General features: G+C 40.5%; 2 protein-coding genes across 5 annotated transcripts in view; one reads left to right on the plus strand and one right to left on the minus strand.

Moving 5' to 3' along the window:
- Positions 1-13,353, minus strand: part of DDX1 (DEAD-box helicase 1) — a 36,418-nt gene extending 23,065 nt beyond the window's left edge. The window contains exons 1-10 of the mRNA XM_002758020.7: positions 13,277-13,353; positions 10,620-10,671; positions 10,261-10,324; positions 9,051-9,080; positions 8,356-8,452; positions 6,153-6,200; positions 2,478-2,561; positions 1,848-1,931; positions 1,235-1,311; positions 562-634 (exon numbers count right to left, since the gene is read on the minus strand). Coding sequence (XP_002758066.1) covers positions 562-634; positions 1,235-1,311; positions 1,848-1,931; positions 2,478-2,561; positions 6,153-6,200; positions 8,356-8,452; positions 9,051-9,080; positions 10,261-10,324; positions 10,620-10,671; positions 13,277-13,292 — 625 coding nt within the window. The 5' untranslated portion in view covers positions 13,293-13,353. The remainder of the gene's footprint in view (positions 1-561; positions 635-1,234; positions 1,312-1,847; positions 1,932-2,477; positions 2,562-6,152; positions 6,201-8,355; positions 8,453-9,050; positions 9,081-10,260; positions 10,325-10,619; positions 10,672-13,276) is intronic.
- Positions 13,354-13,456: 103 nt separating this feature from the next.
- The window catches only part of NBAS (NBAS subunit of NRZ tethering complex), a 454,285-nt gene continuing 445,122 nt past the window's right edge, over positions 13,457-22,619 (plus strand). For 3 of the 4 annotated variants that reach the window (XM_078349936.1, XM_054245191.2, XM_054245193.2), the window contains exons 1-2: positions 13,457-13,763; positions 17,167-17,247. In XM_078349936.1, the coding sequence (XP_078206062.1) occupies positions 13,698-13,763; positions 17,167-17,247 (147 nt within the window). In that variant the 5' untranslated portion in view covers positions 13,457-13,697. The remainder of the gene's footprint in view (positions 13,764-17,166; positions 17,248-22,619) is intronic. The other variant, XM_054245192.2, reaches the window with a different exon arrangement.

A 22,619-nucleotide genomic window follows, 5' to 3' on the forward strand; every position in this document is an offset into this window, starting at 1 on the left:
CCTCACTGATCTAACATTCTACCACCCTCCTATATCCCCAGAGAGCTCCGGATCCAGTGGCTTCCTTGCTGTTACTCAGACACCTCAAGCACATTTACATCTCAGGGCATCCACATTTACTATTCCCTTGGTCTAAAATGCTCTTTGCAGATACCTGTGTGGCCCACCACTCAACCCATTCGGATCTCTACCTAAATAGCACCTTATAAGCAAAGCCTTCTGACTGCCCTCCAGAGAAGCACAGACCCTCAAACTGCTATAACTCTCCATTTCCTTCCCCTGCTTTATACCCTCCTTCACAGCACTTATGACCACCTGATGTGGTATTCTATGTCTGTCTCTCACCACCAGTATGTAAGCCCCAAATGTCTATTCCATTTTCTTCTGTGCCTCCAGTACTTACCAGGGTACCTCACACAGAGCCAAAGCTCAATAAATATTTGTTCAAATGAAGGCGGGGGGAGGGACAGGGATTTGAAAAAGAGGATGGGGAGATTTTTAAAAATCCCAATTACTGCTTATCATATATCTTTTCACTATTAAAATCCGTATAGAGCTTACCATTTTTGGAGAACTTGACATGTCCTTTATCTATATCTAAGTAACATCCAATGGTATCATGCATAGTGAATTCCTAAAACACCAGAAAGTGCTATTAATAGAAATCAACATCTTAAATAAAGTTAAAATATAGCTGCATCAAAAGTATGTGTGTTTCAAAAAACACATATTTAAATTAAAAATGCCTAATAGGGCATACGACATATACAATAGAAGCATTTGACAGTCTTGTTAGAATCAACATACTTAGCCTCATTCACATTACCATAGATTTCAGCTCACCAGATGAACTAGATTTAGATTTATCATGATCAAAAATAAGAAATGAGAACAACATGTATCAAAACCAAAATCAAAATGAGGTGAAAAGAGAAGACAATGTAATGTATTTTGGAGGGGATAACAAATGGCAGAAAAGAAATACATTTCTTTTTGTATATGTTTTATATGTACTATTTTATAATATATATATGTATATACCTAAATGTTATACATATTTATCTAGCTTGACAATATTGCTTCAGTAAAGCCCAAATCCAAACTTTCTGTGGAAAATATACAGAAAATCCACTGATTTTGAGAATCATTTCTATACCCTCGTTCTGTCATGAGTGATCAAGTGTGCAAGAAAATGTACTTATGCTATGTTTAAGTCGATAACATCACAGCTTACCTCTCCATAATTATCAAACTGTTTATTATGGGATTTCTTTCCTGTTCCACCGAAGCCAAATCCAAACTTGTCAGTACCTAAATTTTAAAAATATTTTACTTTTCTGGTAAGAGCAAATATAAAATTAAAGACCTGTAAAAGAAGTAATTTTATTCACACAGTATCTCCATTTCATGAAACCACAGGTGAACTATCCCTTAAGTTTCTGAATCCTGCAAACAACTAAACAGTGCTTAGGCTGTAAGAGCATGTAAGACTAGGGACACTGCCGATACTGCATCCCTTTCTGCTCTGGCCACTAAGAAATTCAGATGCAAGTTTACAATAACGTGAAGCATCTGTACAGTACTGTGTGGTACAGATTCACACACACTAACTTTACCCTGACTCCATTCTTATTCTTAACTCTCATTTCATACTGCTATAATATCTGTACTTTTTGTAAGTTTCTTCAACTCTTTTTTGGAACAGGGTGGGGTACAGATAAATATTATTTCCATGTCTTTAAAATAAAAACTTTTTACTGTTAAATTTATTATTTTGCTTCCCTAAATAATAATATGTTAACCCACAAATGTAAATCAATCAATTCAATTATTTTAGAAATACTTACCTAGGTCCAAAGAGGCCTGCATAGTAGACCATCCGACCCTACATAACCCTTGGTCATGACAGGATACTTCATAGTAGTGTTTCCCTACAAGGATAAAAAACATTGAGATCTATATAAATCAGACACATGACCCATTACCATGAAGCCACCTTTCCATTGCTTCTGAATTATACTGGTGTGTACCAAATGAAGAATTATAGGTATTTTTGTACCATCAAACACCTTCCCAGATCCTTGACTTAAAGCTATTTTTAAAAACTCATGGGCCAGGTGCAGTGGCTCATGCCTGTGGCCAGTACTTGGGAGGCCGAGCGAGCAGATCACCTGAGGTCAGGAGTTCAGGACCAGTCTGGCTAACATGGTTAAACCCCATCTCTACTAAAAGTACAAAAATTAGCTTGGCATGGTGGAGAATGCCTATAATCCCAGCTACTCAGGAAGCTGTGATAGGAGAATCGCTTGAACCTGGGAAGTGAAGGTTGCGGTGAGCCAAGATCGCATCATTGCACTCCAGCCTGGGTGACAAGAGCAAAACCCCAAATAAACAGACAAAAAATCCTGAACCCGAAACCCTTAGGTATTAATACGTTGTCTCAGAAGTTTATACAACTGCAAATGCCATTCAAATACCTTTCATTAATCCTTTAGTAGCTCTGCATCCATGCCATTCTTTTACTTCTCTGCTTTGACAACAAAGACCATCTGACCCAATTGCTGGATTTGAGAAGAAAACACAGAAAAATATATCGGTACAGGTTTTATAAAACATGCATTCCTGCCCCTCCATCAAAAAAAAAAAATCATTCAGTCTCACTAACAAGATAATTCCTTTGCTTGTTGCAATATTCCAGAGACTGAGACTTACTGATTCCCGAGTGGCAGCAGTATTTCCCAAGTGTAATTAACCATTTAATTCCCTTGATGTCCTTGGCTACGTTGAGGGCTATTTTCTATGCTGTCATCTGTTAACTAAGGTAAGATTTTACAGCAACAAGTCTAGAAAAGACTCAACACAGCTCTTAACCTGACTTGCACTAATAGTAGCTGCACCATCAGTACAAACGTGTTTAGACAACTATTCTCTAAAGTCCTTTAAAGAAATGTACTCAAGGATGGTGCACCATCCACTCACCATTTGCTGTCATCATTTGTTGTCTTGATTTTATACTTAAATTAACTTAAGTGACTATATACTAAAAGATAACAGAACTGTCTCTTGCTTGTTCCTCAATCAATGGAAGAAACCATAATGGTAAAATAGGGGAAAGCATGAATAAACATGTATTTGTTACATGCTAATATAAGAACTCTAAAAGATGAGGTATATTCTATATTACATATCATGATCAGTCACAGTGATGTCCACGTAATAGGTGCTAAATGGTTTTAAGTTTCAGCTTTTGTCTCTACTGGAAAAAAACTATAACTTCTGTCCTGGTTCATCTTTCCAACTCACATTCTGTAACTGAATATAGAACAAACTGTTAAAAAAGCACCTCAACACATCTTCCTACATTTTTCAGAAATCAAATTATTCAAAGTATGAATTCTTACCCACATGGGTACTGAATTACATAAAACTGAACTTTTAAAAAGTTACCTAGGAGCTTCCAGAACAGCTGCCCGGGGAGGGAGAAGCTCCAACCCTTCCCATGCTTCACCCTAGGCATCTCTTCAACTGTAGCCTTTGTAATATCTTTAAAAAGAAACCAGTAAACATAGTTCCCCAAGTTCTGTGAGCCACTCTAGCAAATTAATTGAACCCAAGGAAAGAGCTCTAGGAACCATGATTTCCAGCCAATCAGTTAGAAGCATAAGCCATAACCTGGGCATCAGATGTGGGGAACAGCCTCATGTGACTGAGCCCTCCATCTGTGGAAAGTGATGCTATCTTCATGGAAACGGTGTCAGAATTGGATTGAATTAAGAGTTCTCAGCTGGAAGAACCATAATGGGAAAGTAGGGGAAAGCATGAATAAACAAACATGTATCTGTTACTTGCTCCATCAGTTCTCAGCTCATAAATGCTGAGAACTGACTGCTTACTTGATATGTGGGGGGAAAACCCACACATCTGCTGTCAGAAGTGTGCTGTGAGAGTATACAAGGAAAAACGGAGTTTATTTATTTCTCTGTATTCTCAGAATTATTGTCAGAATCAGGGTTTACTAGAACAGCCTTGGCTCACAGAAACGTGGTTTGAGAAGAAAAAGGATAAAAGGGTAGGAGATGAGGAACTTTCAGTTTCTTGGTGGCGTATGGTATGGAGCCACAGCTGTGCTACACTCAGTTACTAATGGTGAAAGTTATCAATGGAATTCAGAGTTGGATCCAACTCCTGGGGAGCTGGTTGACTGGATGCATAAGAAAATGCAAATAAGTCAAAAGTATACAGTCCTTTGGTTACTGCTATGTGTAATAGCTAAAATGAAGTAAAAGAGTGCTGGGTCAGACCTTGATATGAGACCACATTCAGATTTCAGTCCATCTGAGCGTTGGTCACCAGCTTCAAAGCTGACCCCCAAGGGAAACATTATGCAGGGCCAAGAAAGTACTTCTAGGAACTGTGGTCACCAAGATGCAGTCAATGTGGGAAAGAGAAAAACCAAAAAACTCCAAAACTGGAGGGCATAGTGTGAAGGCACTGCTGCATTTTGTAGATCAGTATCATAAGCTTCCTGAGGAGCCTTCACTAAAATGCATTCTGAGAGGAACTACTTTAGGAAAGTAACTTTGGTTTTAAATGCAGCAGAACAGAAGGGCATGTTTGGGTTGATGCCGGTCTCATAGATTACTATGGAACAATCACAGATGGCTATGCATGATCCAGACACAGGAGGTTATTCCCAAGGGAACAGCCAGCATGGTGGATGGGTAAAAGCCACTGTAGGCGGGGTGTGGTGGCTCAAGCCAGTAATCCCAATGCTTTGGGAGGCTGAGGAGGACGGATCACAAGGTCGAGGTTCAAGACCAGCCTGACCAAGATGGTGAAACCCTGTCTCTACTAAAAATACAAAAATTAGCCGGGCATGGTAGTGGGTGCCTATAATCCCAGCTACTCAGGAGGCTGAGGCAGGAATTGCTTGAACCAGGGCAGAGGTTGCAGTGTGCCAAGATGACACCACTGCACCCCAGCCTGGGTGACAGAGCAAGACTCCATCTAAAAAAAATTCCTCCTAGTCAATTCCATAGTTCTGACTCATTCTTTGTAATGGCTACACAGTAGACTTTGGATACACTCTAATGTTTGTTAACCATTTCCCTAGCAATAGTATTTACTTTGTTGTTTTTTTCCATTAAAAATAGTGGTGTCACAAACACCCTTGTACATATATCTCTGCAGACTGGTGCTTTATCTTTGTATCTCAAGACACTGGTACTTTTATTCCAAAGCGCTACACCCTCCAAGAATGTCTGTTCTTCTTTGTTCTAGTTATGAGTTTATTAAAAAGAAAGAATGACAGTTTACATGATGAAATATTTCAGAACTTCATTGGAATGGGCAGCTTTTTTCAGCCTACATACTCACCATCTCTAAGTAAGAAATAATCCTTGTCTAGCATATAATTTACTTTCCATTTCTCTACTACATGTGGATTTAATCTTTGCATATTTATTAACTGTAGCAATTTATTCTTCTATGAACTGCCGCTTAATATCTTTTGCACACTTACCTTACTGATGCTGTCTTTCTTACCAAAATAGATGACACTTTATCCGAGACCTTCATAAGGAACCCTTACCAATTATAATGATTATCTTTATCAACATTACCAAGGATTCTTTCTATAATCCTTGTCCATTGACTTTTTAATAACCTTTCCATGTTAAAAAAATTATACAAATTTGCCTATCTTTTCTTTTACAATTTCTGCATTTTCTGTTTGGGTTATGAAAGTTTTGTCATTGCTAAATTATACATGTAGTTTTCTATACTCTATTCATATATATATTTAAGTCCTAAATACATAAGGAATTTATTTCTAATTATGAGATTGAAGTCAATTTTATATTGCTTCAGATGGATCAATTGTGCACCACCCTTTACTTAATAAATTATCCTTTTGTTCTCACTGAAATGAAATATAATTATTTTTCCCATATATAACTTCTCATATATACTGGGATTTATTTTCATTATATTCCACTGTGTATTCCTATGTCAGTTCCATAATGTTTAATTACAGTGACTAGATTCTAATAGCTGGTAAATTAAATCTTAATTTTATTTACTTGGTGTTCTCATGTATTATTTTTTAAAGTGTCTGAATTACAAATGAGCTGGTGAAAAACCTATCCACTTACCAAAAGCAGATCCTCTGTCATACGGGTTCATCTGCCACTTGTTGAGCACTAAACAAATTAAAATAAGAAAAGTTACCCACATATATATAACATTTAACAGGTGGCTCACACCTGTAATCCCAGCACTTTGGGAGGTGGAGGCAGGTGGATCACTTGAGGTCAGGAGTTTGAGACCAGCCTGACCAAATGGGTAAACCTCGTCTCTACTAAAAAAAAATACAAAAATTAGCTAGGCATGGTGGCATGCGCCTGTAATCCGAGCTACTTGGGGGGCTGAGGCATAGGAATAGCTTGTACCCAGGAGGCAGAGGTTGCAGTGAGACAAGATCATGCCACTGCACTCTAGCCTGGGTGACAGAGCGAGACTCCACTTCAAAACCATAAAAATAAAAAATAAATTTTTAAAATGCTCTATAAAAAAAAACGGTACTATCTTTTATCTCCTAATTGCTCTAGATTCAACATGGTTTTATAGATTATTTAGAATACCCTAATAAAATTTGTTTTTATTAAAAGCAAAAAGACAACTGAAAAATCAAACATGTTGAAGATAATCATCACTGGCCTATCTAGGCCGAAAACCTTATCTCCTCACTTTCTTGCTTCAGTGCACTCTGCATCAGATGACACCAATCTCTGTCCTTACTCCTAGGTCACTATTAGAATGAAGTTGACTTCAATCATGAAGGAAATAACTGATCAACATTTCAGAGTCTAATTATTTTGTAACTAGCAAAAAGAAAAGCAAGTCCTTTACCTGAATTCAATACCACATTCAAAAGTCACACATTTTTTTCATCCTCTTTTATGGGACTTGCATGCTCCTTTTCTGACACATCTTACTAGTCTATTAAGATGTATGTATATATACATAAATTAAGAATTGTAATAAAGAGAACTCTTCATGCTTTCTAGCTCAACTTTCTACTCAGGGTAGAAATCCTTTCTAGATTATTTCTGGTCAAAAGATATCCATCATCAGCTTAAACACTTTGAACATTAGAGAAATAACATTGAGGTTCTCCCTTCCATTGTTGGCTCAATCTAGCTATGAGGAAGTACTTTAAGTTAAACAGAAATCTTCATCTAAACTATTTCTAATTGGTCCTGGTCCTACTTTCTAGAATAATTATTTTCTTTCTAGTTCTCTTCAATAATTTAACAATTATCCCATCTCCACTTTTACCTCTTCTCCATGTTTAAATTTCTAGTTTCTTTATTCCTCATAGGACATGACTTTTAGAACCATTATCATTATGGTTATTCTCCTTTAGGAGTGTTTTCTTTTACCACCATTCCTCATAAATGATGGCACAGTTGTTACAAGTTCTGAAACTATTTTAGAATAGGCCAATAGTGTAAATAGTTACATCAATTATCTATCTCTTAATTCATTCACATGAGTTCACAGACTCTATGTTACACATTAAATGTATAACATTACTTTCAAACAACTGAAAAGAATATGTTAACATGCAGGGTTCACTGGTTCTTCAACTTGGTATTTTGTAACAATCCTGTTTTGCATAATGAAACAAGAGTGACTTAAAATATGGAATAAATACTCTTAAAATACAACAAAAGATTAATTAAGATAGAATGAAATTTAGAAACCATTTAACAGAAGCAAAACAATTTAAAGATGAAGAAAGTGAGGTAGGATTGTTTATGGTAGAGACAACAAACCTAATAAAAAGACCAATTTCCATGTAGATAGGACTGTACATAAGATACAGCTTTAAAAATCTATATTTTAACCTCCTAGGTGGTTCCCTTCTTATCTTACTTAGAGGAAAAAAATGCCTCTTTTCCCTGTAAGGCAATACTTCCCACCAGCATGGGTTTTTACTCCATTATCTATTTGTAAAATCCTTCCTTAATATTTTTGTAAAATGTATCAATTTTTCTTTAATATTAAGCATAGAAAGTTTTAAGGATAAGAAAAGCACTAAAATATCGAAATGTAATTTCCAAAATGCCGATGTTTTCTCAAAGGGAGCACCATTAGTATTTTAGGAGGAACAACCTTTCGATGTTTAGGCTCTAAATGACATTTAGCATCACTGGTTTCCAATGTTCCAGACCTCAACACCACCCCCCAGATACTGACAATAAAAATGCGTAGCCAAATCTCATATTCCGAACTGCCAGTGATGAGAATCAATGACTTATATAAAAGGAAATATCAGTTTATAAAAAGTACCTGAAGCACCAGTTTTAATGGTTGTTTTTCCTTTTTTGCCTTCCTGTTGGTCTTTCAGAGTTTCATAAACTATCTGAATAACTGGAATACTAAAGGCCTGTCAAAGAAACAAATGGTCTCTATATTAGTATTCAGATATTAGTGACAGTTTAATAACCAATATAAATGACACAGTTATGCATACACATCAAATAACTACACATATTCCAGAGTGCTATTACAATTTCATTTGCCCAAACCAAAAATACCAGTCAGACAACAGAGAGTGGACTGAATGAAGGAAATAGGACGCAGCTAACAGCACGAAATGATAAACAATGGAGACCAGTAGAATGAACCCACACTAAAGAGGAAACATATCATCCAGTCTGACAAATTATTTCTGTAGTCCAGGCCAATAGGAGATCAACTTCTGTATGTAACCTTTTTAAGAGTCACCTTATTAAAGTTCCTAAGTGAGTATAAACACTAAAGATACTGTGACTCTCTAAGATCCACTTTAAAAGATGTTAAGGTCATACTTTTTTTGTAGATCTTCATCATTAGCTGGCAACAAAAATATCACTTTCAGTGGCAAGTAATCAATTCCTTGCCTTTTGGAGGTCATTATTTTATTAAATATTTCAAAGCAAATACTACTGTTCAAAGCTACTTTAAAATTCAACTTTTAAAATATAAGTAAATTTATTACTTACACCAGTTTTGCCACTTCCTGTTTCTGCAGCCTGAATGGGGGAAAAAAGTTGATTTTACAAATTAAGTTGTCTATTAAAGAGATCAAATTAACACCATAATATGTAGGAATCTTTAACATTTAACTGGCAACCTGTATTTTCACAGTGCCTCCAGATTATCCAGGCTTCCTCTGTCAACTCTGACTGTAAGCCATCTTGTTACCTTTCCCATAACCTTAAAAATCTTCTCTTCCTTTCCTTTCCTTTCCTGTTGCTACCATTGTTCTAATCTAGAAGCTCTCACCATTCTAATCCAGACTATTATAAAAGTATCTGAACAACATCTAATCCCAAAACTATACTACAATCTGCTACTCAAATTAGTCTTCATAGAAGACTAATACTCAAATTGTTCATAGAAGAGTAATATTCAAATTCTTTAACAAGACACTTGAGAAAGAGCCCAAATAATCTCTCCCATTTTATTTCAAGTTTATCCCCCTCAGAAACATATTTTATGCTACCATTTAACTGAAGTATTCAGGGTCATATCCTACATTCTACTATTTGCTGTTTTTGTTGATGTTCTCTCTACCTAAAAAGCATTTCTCTTTTATCTTCTCTATCTTCCCTTGTCGAAAATCTGGCCCATGCCTATAATTCCAGTACTTTGGGAGGTCAAGACAGGAAGATCACTTGACACTGGGACTTCAAGACCAGCCTAGGCAGCATAGTGAAACCCTGTCTTTACACAAAATACAAAAAATCAGGTGGATCTGGTGGCACGTACCTGTAGTCCCACCTAATTGGGAGGCTGAAGAGGAAAGACCGCTTGAACCCAGGAGTAGAAGGCTGCAGTGAACTATAAATACACCACTGCACTCCAGCTTGAGCAACAGAGCTTGGCCTTTTTCCAGAAAAATAAATCTATTTCCTCTAAGCAGTCCCTATGATCCCTGAAGCAAAAGGATAACTGGACTGGCATTTCTTATGAAGGTGCCACACATTCTCTCTGATACGAGATTTATTTTTGTACATTTCTTATTGCCCTAGTTGGTTTAAGCTTCTCAAGGGTGAATACTTAACCTGTTTGAAACTTTTACCTAATGATCTGAATACAGTATATGTATCATAAATGTCTGTGAATAAAGTTAAAGTATCATTTTTTAAGCCTATGCAATTCTTAGAGTATGTCCCCAGCTCCCAACCACCTCACCAAATTTAAACATACCATAAGTACGTCACCTCCTCCCAGGATCAATGGGATAGACTCAGCCTGGATATCAGTTGGGAGACTAAAAATCACATTTGAAGAATTTTAGTTAGTGGGGGGAAAAAATCACTTAGCAAATTAAGTCATGTTAAACTATAAGCCTAAAAGAGAACTGCACATGGTAAATACAATCCATCTTATTCCACTAGAAATATGTCAAGATTAAAAAAGGAAACTTTCCATAATTTAGAAAATCACAAGAAAAATTGATTTTCACTTACCCAACTAGACACAAAAAATATTTGATAAAATCACTACCTACTATTTAAACTATAAAACATCCTCTTTCCAGGTACATTTAAGTTTTATGTACTTACAGCCAATCCATCTCTTCCACAGCTTGTGCAATCTCAGGCATAACACCCATCTCTGAAAGTAAAAATTAATTTTAAAAACCACATATACTGAAGTGAAATCATAAATTGCATTGCTCTCAAAATTACTATTCATAAAACAGGGTAAAGACATTGAAGGAGAGCTCAGTTACATCAAATCTACTGAGTGTGGAACTGTTGAAAGAGCACAAGTTCTGGAGAAAGACTTGAGTTCAAACCTAAGCTCTCACTTATTAGCAAGTGACCTTAGGCAAGGCTGTGTGTCTGTTTTCTCCACACAAAATGGGGCTGATATTACCTACCTTGTAGGGCTATATGATGACCAGAGATGATAATAATGTGATACATCTGGAGCATGGTCACAACCTAATAAACTGTAGCCACTACAGTGCCTGTTTACCTCTTTGGACTTGTAAAAAGTCTGCCAGGTGTAGACAGGGTTGTTGCAATAGAAGAAAAATGAACAAATGGAAAGCATCTATTTGGTTACTGACAGCCATAACCAAAATTCTGATTAACTGAAGAGGGAGGGGCCAGTGGTGAAAACATAGGCAACTGGAAATGCCAGCAGAAGAACTGCTCTGTTCTTTACTATACACATATCTCAATAATACTACTTCAAGGCCCATCCTAAATGAATAGAGATGAGTTGCTCCTAAATGGGTTTTGTCATTTTATCATTTCTCATATGAACCATAGAAGGTAACTATATATGGAGTAGTTAGCTCAATTACTTAAACTTCCAAATGAGAAGTGATATTCCCAAGCCCTAGAAATAACCAATTTGGAAATTCTGTATTTCCTGCCATTATGAAAAGGCATAAAGCAAACATACAAATTGAAAATATTCTTCATAAAATTATGTCGCTTTTTCTTTGCATCAGATGAGAAGGATCGTCATTTTCAAAAAGAAAAAAAGAAGGCTCTCCTAACTCAAAAAAAAAAAAAACCACAGATAAACTAATGAAGATCTAAAGTTGAATATCCAGGCAGACCTTGCTAAGAATGAACCTCTTTACAATCTATGATCTCTCTCCTAAAATGCAAAATGCTTAAACTAAAGGAGTGGTGGGTTCTTACTACATACAGAATACTGCAAGCTGAAGCTGTATGCAAAATTGGTAAATATAACAAGAAACAACATACCACTTTCAGTAAATTCTAGAGAACCTCTTGTACCACTCTGGTCATATTCCTTGCATGTTTTCTTTGAAATCATGCCTTAAGTCTAATACTTTCAACAGTTAAGGAAAAATTAGAAACATTCATGGTTTTAATTCCAGTTTTGTCTTTATTTCATATCATAGACTCTTTTTCTAGTCCTTTACTTCTAACATTCCTGAAATTTGCCTATGACTCCCAAAGATGCAAACCTGTAGGATGACTACCTAGAACTTCCCTACAGACCTTGGCTCTAAAATCTTGTTTTAGGAGAATGTTGGGAAAAGACAAACGGCAACAACTCTGAGCAGATTTCCAACTGAATCCTATTAGAAGATGTAACTGAAACAGTCAGAAATCTTACATGACTGTTGCACTTTAGGAGGCCGAGGTGGGCAGATCACCTGAGGTCTGAAGTTCGAGACCAGCCCTGGCCAACATGGTGAAATCCCAGTCTCTACTAATAAAACAAAAAATGAGCTGGGCATGGTGGCCGGAGCCACTAGTCACAGCTACTCAGGAAGCTGAAGGAGGAGAATCGCTTGAACCTGCCACTGCACTCCAGCCTGAGCTACAGAGCGAGCCTCCGTCTAAAAAAAAAAAGGAACATTAAAAGACACTAGGCCTAACGTGATACATTTATTTAGCAATAAACATTATATAAGTGCTACATAAAATGTATCATGTTTGGCACATTTAAGGCTGATTAAAGCTTTCTAAAACTGGATGTCTAATAGGATGATAAAGAAAGAGGGGGAAACGTCAACCATAGGGTTCGATAAGCCACATCAAATCGTATTTGGAATAAAGGAGGGCATCAGATGGCAAAGAAATATAAATATATATATATAAATATAAATATAAATTTTCAAAACTTATGTTGGATTGGTGCGTATGTTAACGAAAATACCTTCCCGCTAGGTTGAACACTGAACGTTAATGTTGATATAATAGCATTTAACAACAAATAAAGATCAGGTTTATGCCTGAGACTTCTGGAAGGGCCTGAAAAACCTGGACAGAGGCAGGGTCGACATTTTCCCCAATGATTCCTCCCCGCGCCGCCTCGCTTCTCTCCCTGGCAAAGCCCAGATGAGCAGAGGGCAGAAAAGGGTTCCCAAAGGGTCACTGCCACGTTAGAGGCAGGAGGCCCAGGCGTCTGGGAGCTGCCAGAAGAACGCCGCCGCCTGGATTTTGCAGCCGAAAGTGCACTGGCAGGAAGGCCAAGTGGAGACTGATAGAAGGGAAAGGGCCAGTGGGTGGGACGTCCCGGCCAGCTCCTGGAAGCAACTGCCCTCGGAACCTAAACCACGGCCGCCCCTGATCCCACAACGCAAGTCCACAAGAGGCTGCAGCGGACAGCGCCCTTGCTGTCTCCCTGACCCTCCGCTCCCGCCCCTTTAGCTTCCCGCGGGCCGCCTCAAGGCCGAGGCGTGTAACAAGCCGCCCCACCACCCCCAGAGCTTCCACAAACGCACCGGAGAAGGCCGCCATCTTCACCCCGTCCTCCGCGGCTTGGCTCGCTCGCTCCCTCCCTCCCTACCGACACAGCGCTGCAGCGGCGGCGCGCGCTTCCGGTCCCCGGCCTTCGGCGTTCGGAGTCCGGGCTGGGATTCAGCCCCGTGAGAACGGTTCCGACAGAAGGAAAGGCCCACGCCGGCCCCGCCTTAGGCGCCTGCAGCTGAGCGGATCGCGGGGACCCTGGGCCTCGGGACGCCGCCTTCCTCTTGGGCACCACGTGTTCAGAGCACACCACGCGGCATCAGGGTTACTGCCACAGAAAAGGAAGCAGACGTTTGGTGATTAGGGTCACCCAATGGGCTCAGGCTGACACCACTCCGTGCCCCTCCCCACTCAGTCCCCCAACTTCACAAAGATGAGCAGGGCCTTGGTGTGTGAATGACCTGGAGAGATGGATTCCATTCGTTGCCCCAAGCACCAATGCTAGTGAGTGCCTGGCAGCCAGTAGGTATTTGTTACATTTTTTTTTCTGGAAATAAATAATGATTTAGGTCTCCCTCCCTTCACCCATGTTTGATGTTGCTTTGATAATATCGGGTTTGACAGCCATTCATTTTGACTCCTTTCTCTTTGCAGAGAGATGGGGAAGGTAAATGAGGGATTAGTCCTCCCAACAAAACACTCTGTCAGGAAGGTATTTGAATCTTTAGATGAGGATGCTAAGATTCAGGAAAGTTAAGTCACTTATCTAAAGCTACACATCTACCGAATGGCAGCGTGGGATCTGAGCCACATCTGCCCAACGCCAGGGCCCATGCTGTACTATCTGTAGCCTGCCCAGAGCGTCAGGGAGAAGAGTGGAACTCTCAGGCAAGATAGAATAGGGTTGCAGCTACTCAGGAGGCTGAAGCATGAGAATCCCTTGAACCTGGGAGGCGGAGGTTACTGTGGAGCCAAGATTGCACGACTGCACTCCAGCCTGGGCGACAGACGGAGAGTCTCAAAAAAATTAAAAAAAGGAAAAAAAGGATAGAATAGGGAGGGTTAGAAGTACAGATATGGGAACCATATGCTGAGTTTGGATTCTAGCTCTGCCACTCGCTTGCTGTGTGACCTTGAACAAGTCATGAAGCTTCGTTGGGCTTCAGTTTACTCATCTGTGAAATGGGGATGAACAATGGTACCTTTCTCATACAACAGTTATGAGGATCAAACAAAATACATAAAGCACCTAAAATACTACATAGCACATGGAAACAATATAGCTAGCTCTGTTATTGTAAGAGGATTCACCTGAAGCTCCAAAGGCCCAGGACAATACACTCAGGCCTGCAGCGTCACACTTCCAGGGGGCACTATTCACATTATATTCTCTATCCTTGTTATATTTTATCTAAATAATACCTTGAGGTAGTATAAAATAACATAAATAATATACTTGTTATATAATATTTATGTTAATATACATAATATAAATAGTATTCTTGTTACATAATATATAAACATGTTATATAATATAGAAATATATATTTTATATAATATATAAATAATATCCTTGTTATATAATAAATATATAAACATATATATTATATTCAATATATAAACATATATTATATATAATAAATATCCTTGTTATATATTATTTATATTAACAATAATGTAAATAATATAAATAATATCCTTGTTCTATTTTATCTAAATAATACCCTATATTTATGCAATGTAGCAGTTTTGAATGGATACCAAGTACCCCCACATTCCAAAGAGAGATCATGTTATGCAGGACTTGCCAAAGGGAAATCTGAAATCTAATATTTGTACCTTTAGCCAATGCCCACTTTAAAGTATGAAAAATTGGCTGGGCATGATGACTCATGTCTATAATACCAATAATTTGGGAGGCTGAGGCAAGAAGATCACTTGAGTCCTAGAGCTCAAGCCCAGCCTGGGCAACATAATGAGACCTCCATCTCTACAAAATAATAATAATAATAATAATAATTAGCTGGGCATGGTGGGACTACTCCTGTAGTCCCAGCTACTTGGGAGGCAGAGGTGGGAGGATCTCTTGAGCCCAGGAGGTGGAGGCTGCAGTGAGCCATGATGGTGCCACTGCACTCCATCCTGGGTGGCAGAGCAAACCCCATCTCAAGGAAAAAATAAAGTATGAAAAAGTTAAAGATGCAAATTAATAGAAAAGATTTCTGTGAAATGAAAGCATTTTCAGGGAACTACTCAGAACTTTTGATCTGAGAGTTTGGAAAGCATAAGGACTGCTTTGAGAAGCTGTGCCTAGGAGGACCTGAGGTGGCTGGGCAGAAAAAGAGACAGAGAGTAGGAGAGAGAAGCCTGCTGCGGGAGCTAACTGCATTTCCAGCAACTATGGGGGAATCATGTGACATTTTTTCCCCAAGGGATAAATAGATCTGTGGAGAGTGGACTAAAAGTTTTCTTCAAAGGGAATGTACCCAAGAGACTGCCTAGAGGAGCTAAATGATTCGGCACACAGATCCCCAAAGAACGCAGTGGCATCCTGACCATCCAAGCTGGAGAAGAGATATCCTTTGACTCATGGAAGCCGCATGTGGATGATGCCAGCAAGGAGAATCTCTGAGATACCACAAAAAGTACCATCTGAGAGAAACAATCAGCGTTGAGTATGTTGAAGCCAGAGTGTCGGGGTTGCCTCACATTGGGTGCCACTGTTGGGGTCACCATCTGCAGGAGTCTGTCCTACAGACCCTGAGTCAGTGATAGATGAATAAAGTACACTAACACACAGGTATTATGCTTTGCCAGTTTGGCTGAGTGTATCTGGGCAGCTTACGGGTACCCTGCAGAGTGCTGTAACCAGCTACAACTGCCGGCCCCCACCAGCCAGTGAGACTCTCGTTTACTCAGTACACATTAAATGACAAGAACTCTGAGTCAACACCACTAGAAGTTAAAGATTAAAGGCATGTTTTGATGCCCAAAGCAAACACCGTTAGTGGGCAATATCCCCGGTCAACCTCCCCATGAGAGGGCCATCCAGCTCAAAGGTTAGTTTGAAGACTACATGAATAAACAAGCTAGCTAGGTTAACTATTCACATTCCTTTGTATTTGCGCCCTAATATCTCTGGCTCCTATAAAAAGACTCTGGCTGCCTGCAGCCAAGAACTATAAAAAAAAAAAAAAAAACAGGCCTGGCGCGGTGGCTCAAGCCTGTAGTCCCAGCACTTTGGGAGGCCGAGGCGGGTGGATCACCAGGTCAACAGATCGAGACCATCCTGGTCAACATGGTGAAACCCCGTCTCTACTAAAAATTACAAAAAATTAGCTGGGCACGGTGGTGCGTGCCTGTAATCCCAGCTACTCAGGAGGCTGAGGCCGGAGAATTGCCTGAACCCAGGAGGTGGAGGTTGCGGTGAGCCGAGATTGCGCCATTGCACTCCAGCCTGGGTAACAAGAGCGAAACTCCGTCTCAAAAAAAAAAAACAAAAAAAAAAAACAACGCTTAGACCTTCCAAAAGGGTTTGAGGCTATATTCTATAACTTTCTCTACTATTTTTCCCTTAATATTTTTGCCACCACCCTGAGCGAATTCCCACACCAGAGAGCACCAGAATCAGATCACCACATCCCCAGCCACATAAATATGCATACCCCCGCCACCCCAACCCCTAGACTTTATCTTCCCCAGGAGTCAGAAACAACAGCTAATGGGAGAGGTGAGTGCAGCAAAGAGACTGACCCCACCCTCCCTCCCACTGCAGACTTCTGGCATGGAATAGGCCAAGCAGGAGAGGAGAAAGCCATAATGTTGGTTAAAGTCATAAATTTCAATCATTATACTGGACCTGATGGTTTACAGAAATGAGGACATAATTAGATGAAAATAACCAGATAACTTTTCATTATTTCAGAGTGACCAGAAAAGCTCTGGAAGATGCCAGAGACTTCATCTAGGTCAGGGGAAGAAAAAAACCCATAGAGATGATTTCAAGGTAAGGGATAATGTTTTCTGTTTGTGCTTTATCAAGTTCAGCTCATTTAATATACTGCTATAGATATGTGTATATGTGTGTTGCAATACACATATACAGTGTATTAAATTTCCATATCCCTTGGTAATGGGAATCGGGATATGTGGATTTGGGTATGTGATTGGCTCCTCTCCTTGGCAGGTAGAGTAAACCAGGCAAAGAAACAGCAGCCAGGCCCCTCATCAAACCAAAAGATAGAGGATGGGTGCCTTTCAGTCCACTATTTTGCTGGTCTAGTCTCCCCCAGAACAGGTTGATTAAATGGTTGTCTACCTACCTGGGAGATTCCTGGAAACTCTGCCTGGTCCCAGAAATCAGGACAGACACCACCAGGTGGCACCAAACTGTAGCCAAACCGAAAAGAGATTGGACTGGACCCTAAAATTTCCCAGCCTGGGCTTTTGTTCAGTTGTGTCCATTTGTACAAATGAATGAGAGACATTTAAGAGGTGTGATGGAAGTCTTCAACAATTGGACTGTGGTGCTGGCTGCACAGCTCTGTAAGTCATTTAATTGTACACTTCATGAATTTTATGGTGTTTATACCTTAATAAAGCTGTTTCAAAAATTGTAATTAAAAAACACACATGGCCTGGTACAGTGTTTCATGCCTGTAATCCCAGCACTTAGGCCAAGGTGGGTGGATTACCTGAGGTCAGGAGTCTGGAAAAGATAAAGCTAGCTGCTTCATTTCTGAGAATCTTACTACCAAGAAGGAGGAAGCAGCTTCGTTTCTGAGAATCTTACCACCAAGAAGGAGAGAGAATTTGTTTTAATCTAAAAGAAGTTGAGTAGAAAATACATATCTTCATTCCATGAATCCCCTCCTTCACAAAGTCCTTCCTCACAATGTAGGATACGAACCCACCCATCAGTCCATACAAGTAACAATAACCTTCCCCTCCATAAATGCTGTCCATGTAGGTTGCCCGTGATCTGTTAGGAGGAAAACACAACACAGGAGTACTTACTCTGGATCTTGAATCTTGCTACGGTCAGTCCTTCCATTAACAAACCCTCTCCCCTTTGACTCTGTTGGCAGGCTCCTGAATCCACCCTCCGTAGCATGGTCCTCCATGTCCAGCCTTCTGATTACTTCCAGCCTTTTTACCTGCCACTCTCCTCCACAAATTTTACTTTCCAGCATATCAAACTGTGTAGAATTCCTTGTACACACCACATTGCCTTTCACCACTGTGTTTTTTAAAACGCTGTTCCCTCTCCCTAGAAGAGCTTTCTCATTTTGGTTTTGGCTATCTATTGCTATGAACAACTACCCCAAAACTTAGAGGCATACTATAACAACCAATATATTTGCTCATAATTTTGGGGGTCAGGAATTTGGGCAGGGCTTAGCTGGCCAGTTCTCCATGAGGCATTCCCTGAGGTCACTCACTAGGTTACATTCAGCTGGTGTCTTGGCTGGGATGGGAGGTCAAAGAAGACTTCACTTCCATGTGTGGTCCCCTGTTACTCCCCTACATGGTCTTGCTCTGTCCACGTGGCCAGCTTGGACCTTTTCACAGCAGGATTAGTATTAGGGAAGACAGACTTCCTACATAGTAGGAAGATGTATTTCAAAAGTAGAAAGCAAAAGCTGCATATCTCTTAAGCCAGCCTTGGAAGTAATACAGTATCACTTCTACTACATTCTGTTGGCCAACACAAGTCATATGACCGGCCCAGTTTCATGGGGAAAATAGACTCTACCATTCAATGCAGTAAATAGCAAAGAGTTTGCAGCCCTTTATAATATACCATCTTCTATAATGCAGTAGGTGCATTCACAATATGACAACATATCATAACACCCATCTTCTTGGCAAACTCCTAATTAGCATTCATATTTAGCTAAGTGAGCACCTTGCAGCAAAGCCTCCTTCCCCAAAATTTATTTCTCTTTTTCCTTAAATTTCTGACTTAGCTGGACATGTGGCTGCTCAGAATAGAGACTCTATTTGCCAGCCTTCCTGGTAGCCTGATATGCCCATGTTCTGACCAGTGGTATATAAATAGAGGCATCAAATATGACTCCTGGGAAATGTCCATAACAGAGGTGTTGTGTTCTTCCTTCTGTTGGATGGAATGAGAATGCGATGGCTGGGGTTCGAGCAGCCATTTTGGACTATGAAATGAGAGGCGTATACTGAGGACAGCAGAACAATAAGAGAGAAATAGCTTGAATCTCTGACACCTTTGGAGCACCAGACCAGCCAAAAAATTGTGACTCTAGATTTCTTGTACGAGAGAGAAATAAACATCCATCTTCTTGCTTTGTAGGAAGGGCAGAGGGGGCCAGTCTGTCCCCCACGACCAAACCTAATCGTAATTTATATGCTCTCATTAGTTATCTATTTTTACAAAACAAGTTGCCCCAAAATCTGGTAACTTAAAAACAGTGAACATTTATTACTACTCCAAGCTCTTGTGGAACAGGAATTCAGGAGCAGCTTGGCTTGGCAGGTTCCACTCGGAGTCACTCTTACAATAGTAGCCAAGCGGCTAGCTGAGACTGCAGTCATCCCAAGGTTTCTCTAGGGCTGAAAGATCAGTTTTTAAAGCTTGGTCACTCCCCTGTCTGTGCTGGCAGTGAGTGGGAGGCCTCCGCTTTTCTCCACATAGATCTCTCCCTGGGCCACTTCAGTGTACTCATGATATTGCAGGTGGGGCCCCCTTCCCCTTCCCCACCAAAGCAAGCCATCCTAGAGAACAAAGCCGAATGAGTATTATCTTTTATGGCATAGTTATCAAAATCACACTAGCAGTTCTGTGATACCTTAGTGGTCACACAGGCCTCTTCAGCATGGAAGAGAGCTATACACACAAAGGTGTGAATTCCAGTAGACAAGGATCTTTTGGGGGCCAGGTACCCCAGAGGCTGGCTATCATATCCCTGCTTCCCTAACAGACCCCCTTACTTGTTCACGTGGCAGGTGGTGATCCCTAAATCTCAGGAAAAAGTATGTTCATACCACATTCTCTGGGGTAAATCACGTTGCTTCTAGACTCACCATTGCCGTGAAATTTGTTGGCTTAGCTTTCTGTGTTTTGCACAATTTACCAGACTCGCGGAGCACTTTGAAGCTACGGAGTCTCATATTTAGACATCCTTTTTTTCCCCCTGTATTTCCTATGACTTCTGAGTTGAGCAACAATCATTGAATTTTATGCTTTTGTCAAAATAAGCTGTCAGAAACTGGTCTAGATCTATTAGAATGCAACATCATTCTCGCTGCCCCGGCATTCACCTTATGGTGCAGGGACCAAAGTGGACCTGGCAAACAGACATAAATCCAGAGATCTATAATTCTGTATCCCCCGAAGAAGTGGCCATAAAGTCCATCACTCCAGATATATGGGGAGAGGGAGACAAAGGCCAACCGGATGAGTTTCAGAGGGACTGTAAAACAAAAAGAGATCGCACTGACTGCGTCGCTCTCCACATACCAAGCCAGGCAGGGACACAGTTTACGGTAGGATGCCGACTGGCCAGCAGGCATGAGTGTCCCTCTGTCTCCCACACCCACCGTCTTGGGTGTTCATCAGCCCCTGTAAGTGATGCCGTCAGCTCTAGGGGAAAAGGCACACATTTGGAGTCTGAACCTGTGGGTGTTTAAGAACAGCATGTACATCAGACACATATTCCAAATCCAGCAGCCCAGAATCTGCCAGGATCCCCAAGTTCCATCACCTGTGGCAGAGCCATTTTGCACCTGCACCCAAAGCTCAGGCTTGCTTCCTCAGCCTCCCTCCCGCCTGGGGTTCTTGCTTCACTGCACCTCCTTCCTGTCTGTGAAATTGATCTCAGGTTTCCTTGTTAACAAGGCCTGTTTTTTTTTTTTTTTCAGTAGGCTGAAACAAAACTACTTGCTATATGAAAAAGAGGGGTAGGAAATAAAAAGGATGATCAAGAATCTTCAAAATGCCTGGAGAAAATAATTCTGAATATGGGAATCTATACTGCCTGGTTCCTATGATACAATAATAAAAATGGAAATTTGTGGGCTGAGCGTGGTGGCTCATGCCGGTAATCCCAGCACGTTGTGAGACCGAGGCAAGCAGATCACAAGGTCAAGAGATTGAGACCATCCTGGCCAACACAGTGAAACCCCATCTCTAGTAAAATACAAAAGTTAGCTGGGAGTGGTGGTGCATGCCTGTAGTCCCAGCTACTCGTGAGGCAGAGGCAGGAGAATTGCTTGAAGCCGGGAGGCGGAGGTTGCAGTAAGCGCCACTGCACTCTAGCCTGGCGCCTGGTGAAAGAGTAAGACTCTGTCTCAAAAAAAAAAAACAAAACAAAGGGAATTTGTGAAGGCAGCTTCCGCTATAGCTCTGAATGGGGCTTTTGGTTACTATGGCTGCATAAATTACCCCAATATGTTTTTGACTTAAAACATGTTTGCTTTGCTCATAGATTTTAAGGGCGAGGAACCTGGGCACAGCAGGGTTGGCTTATCTTTGTTCCACAATACTTTGCACCTTGTTCAGAGGCTGGAATCATGAGAAGGTTGTCACTCATGTGACTCGATTGATGCTCATCCTAGCTAGAGCAACTATGTTGCTCAGGCTGGTCTCAAACTCCTGAGTTAAGTGATCCTTCCGCCTTGGCCTCTGAAAGTGCTGGGATAGTGCCAGTTGAGCCATCGTGCTCGGACCCAACATCATATTTTAAGAAAAACATGGAACAAAGTATAAATTGGTGTAGCAATGTGTTAGAGTTCCCCAGAGAAACAGAAGCAAAATATATATAGAAAGAGATTCATTTTAAGAAATTCCCTCACATGATTACAAAGGGCTAGCAAGCACAAAATCTATGGGGTGGGCTGGAAGTCTGGAGACCCAGGAAGAGTTGATGTTGCCATTGAATCCCAAAGATCATTCGCTAGAGAATTCCCTCTTGTTGGCGGCGGGGGGGCGTCAGCCTTTTGTTCCATTAAGGCCTTCAACTGAATGAGGCCTACCCACCTTGGAGGGCAATCCACTTTACTCAGAGGCCACCTATTTAATCACTTGTTTATTTATTTATATATTTTTTGAGACAGGGTCTTACTCTGTCACCCAGGCTGGAATGCAGTGGCCTGATCATGGCATACTGCAGCATCGACCTCCTGAACTCAAGTGATCCCACTTCAGCCTCCCAAGTAGCTGGGACTACGGGCACATGTTACCACAACCAGCTAATTTTTGTATTTTTTGTAGAGATGGAGATCTCACCATATTACCCAGCCTGGTCTCAAATGCCTAGGCTCCAGCCATCCTCCTAACGCTCCTTGGCCTCCCAAAGTGCTGGGAGTACAGGTATGAGCACCAATGTAAATGTAAATCCCATCCAA

Source organism: Callithrix jacchus, chromosome 14, assembly GCF_049354715.1.
Source record: "Callithrix jacchus isolate 240 chromosome 14, calJac240_pri, whole genome shotgun sequence".
NCBI lineage: Eukaryota > Metazoa > Chordata > Mammalia > Primates > Cebidae > Callithrix > Callithrix jacchus.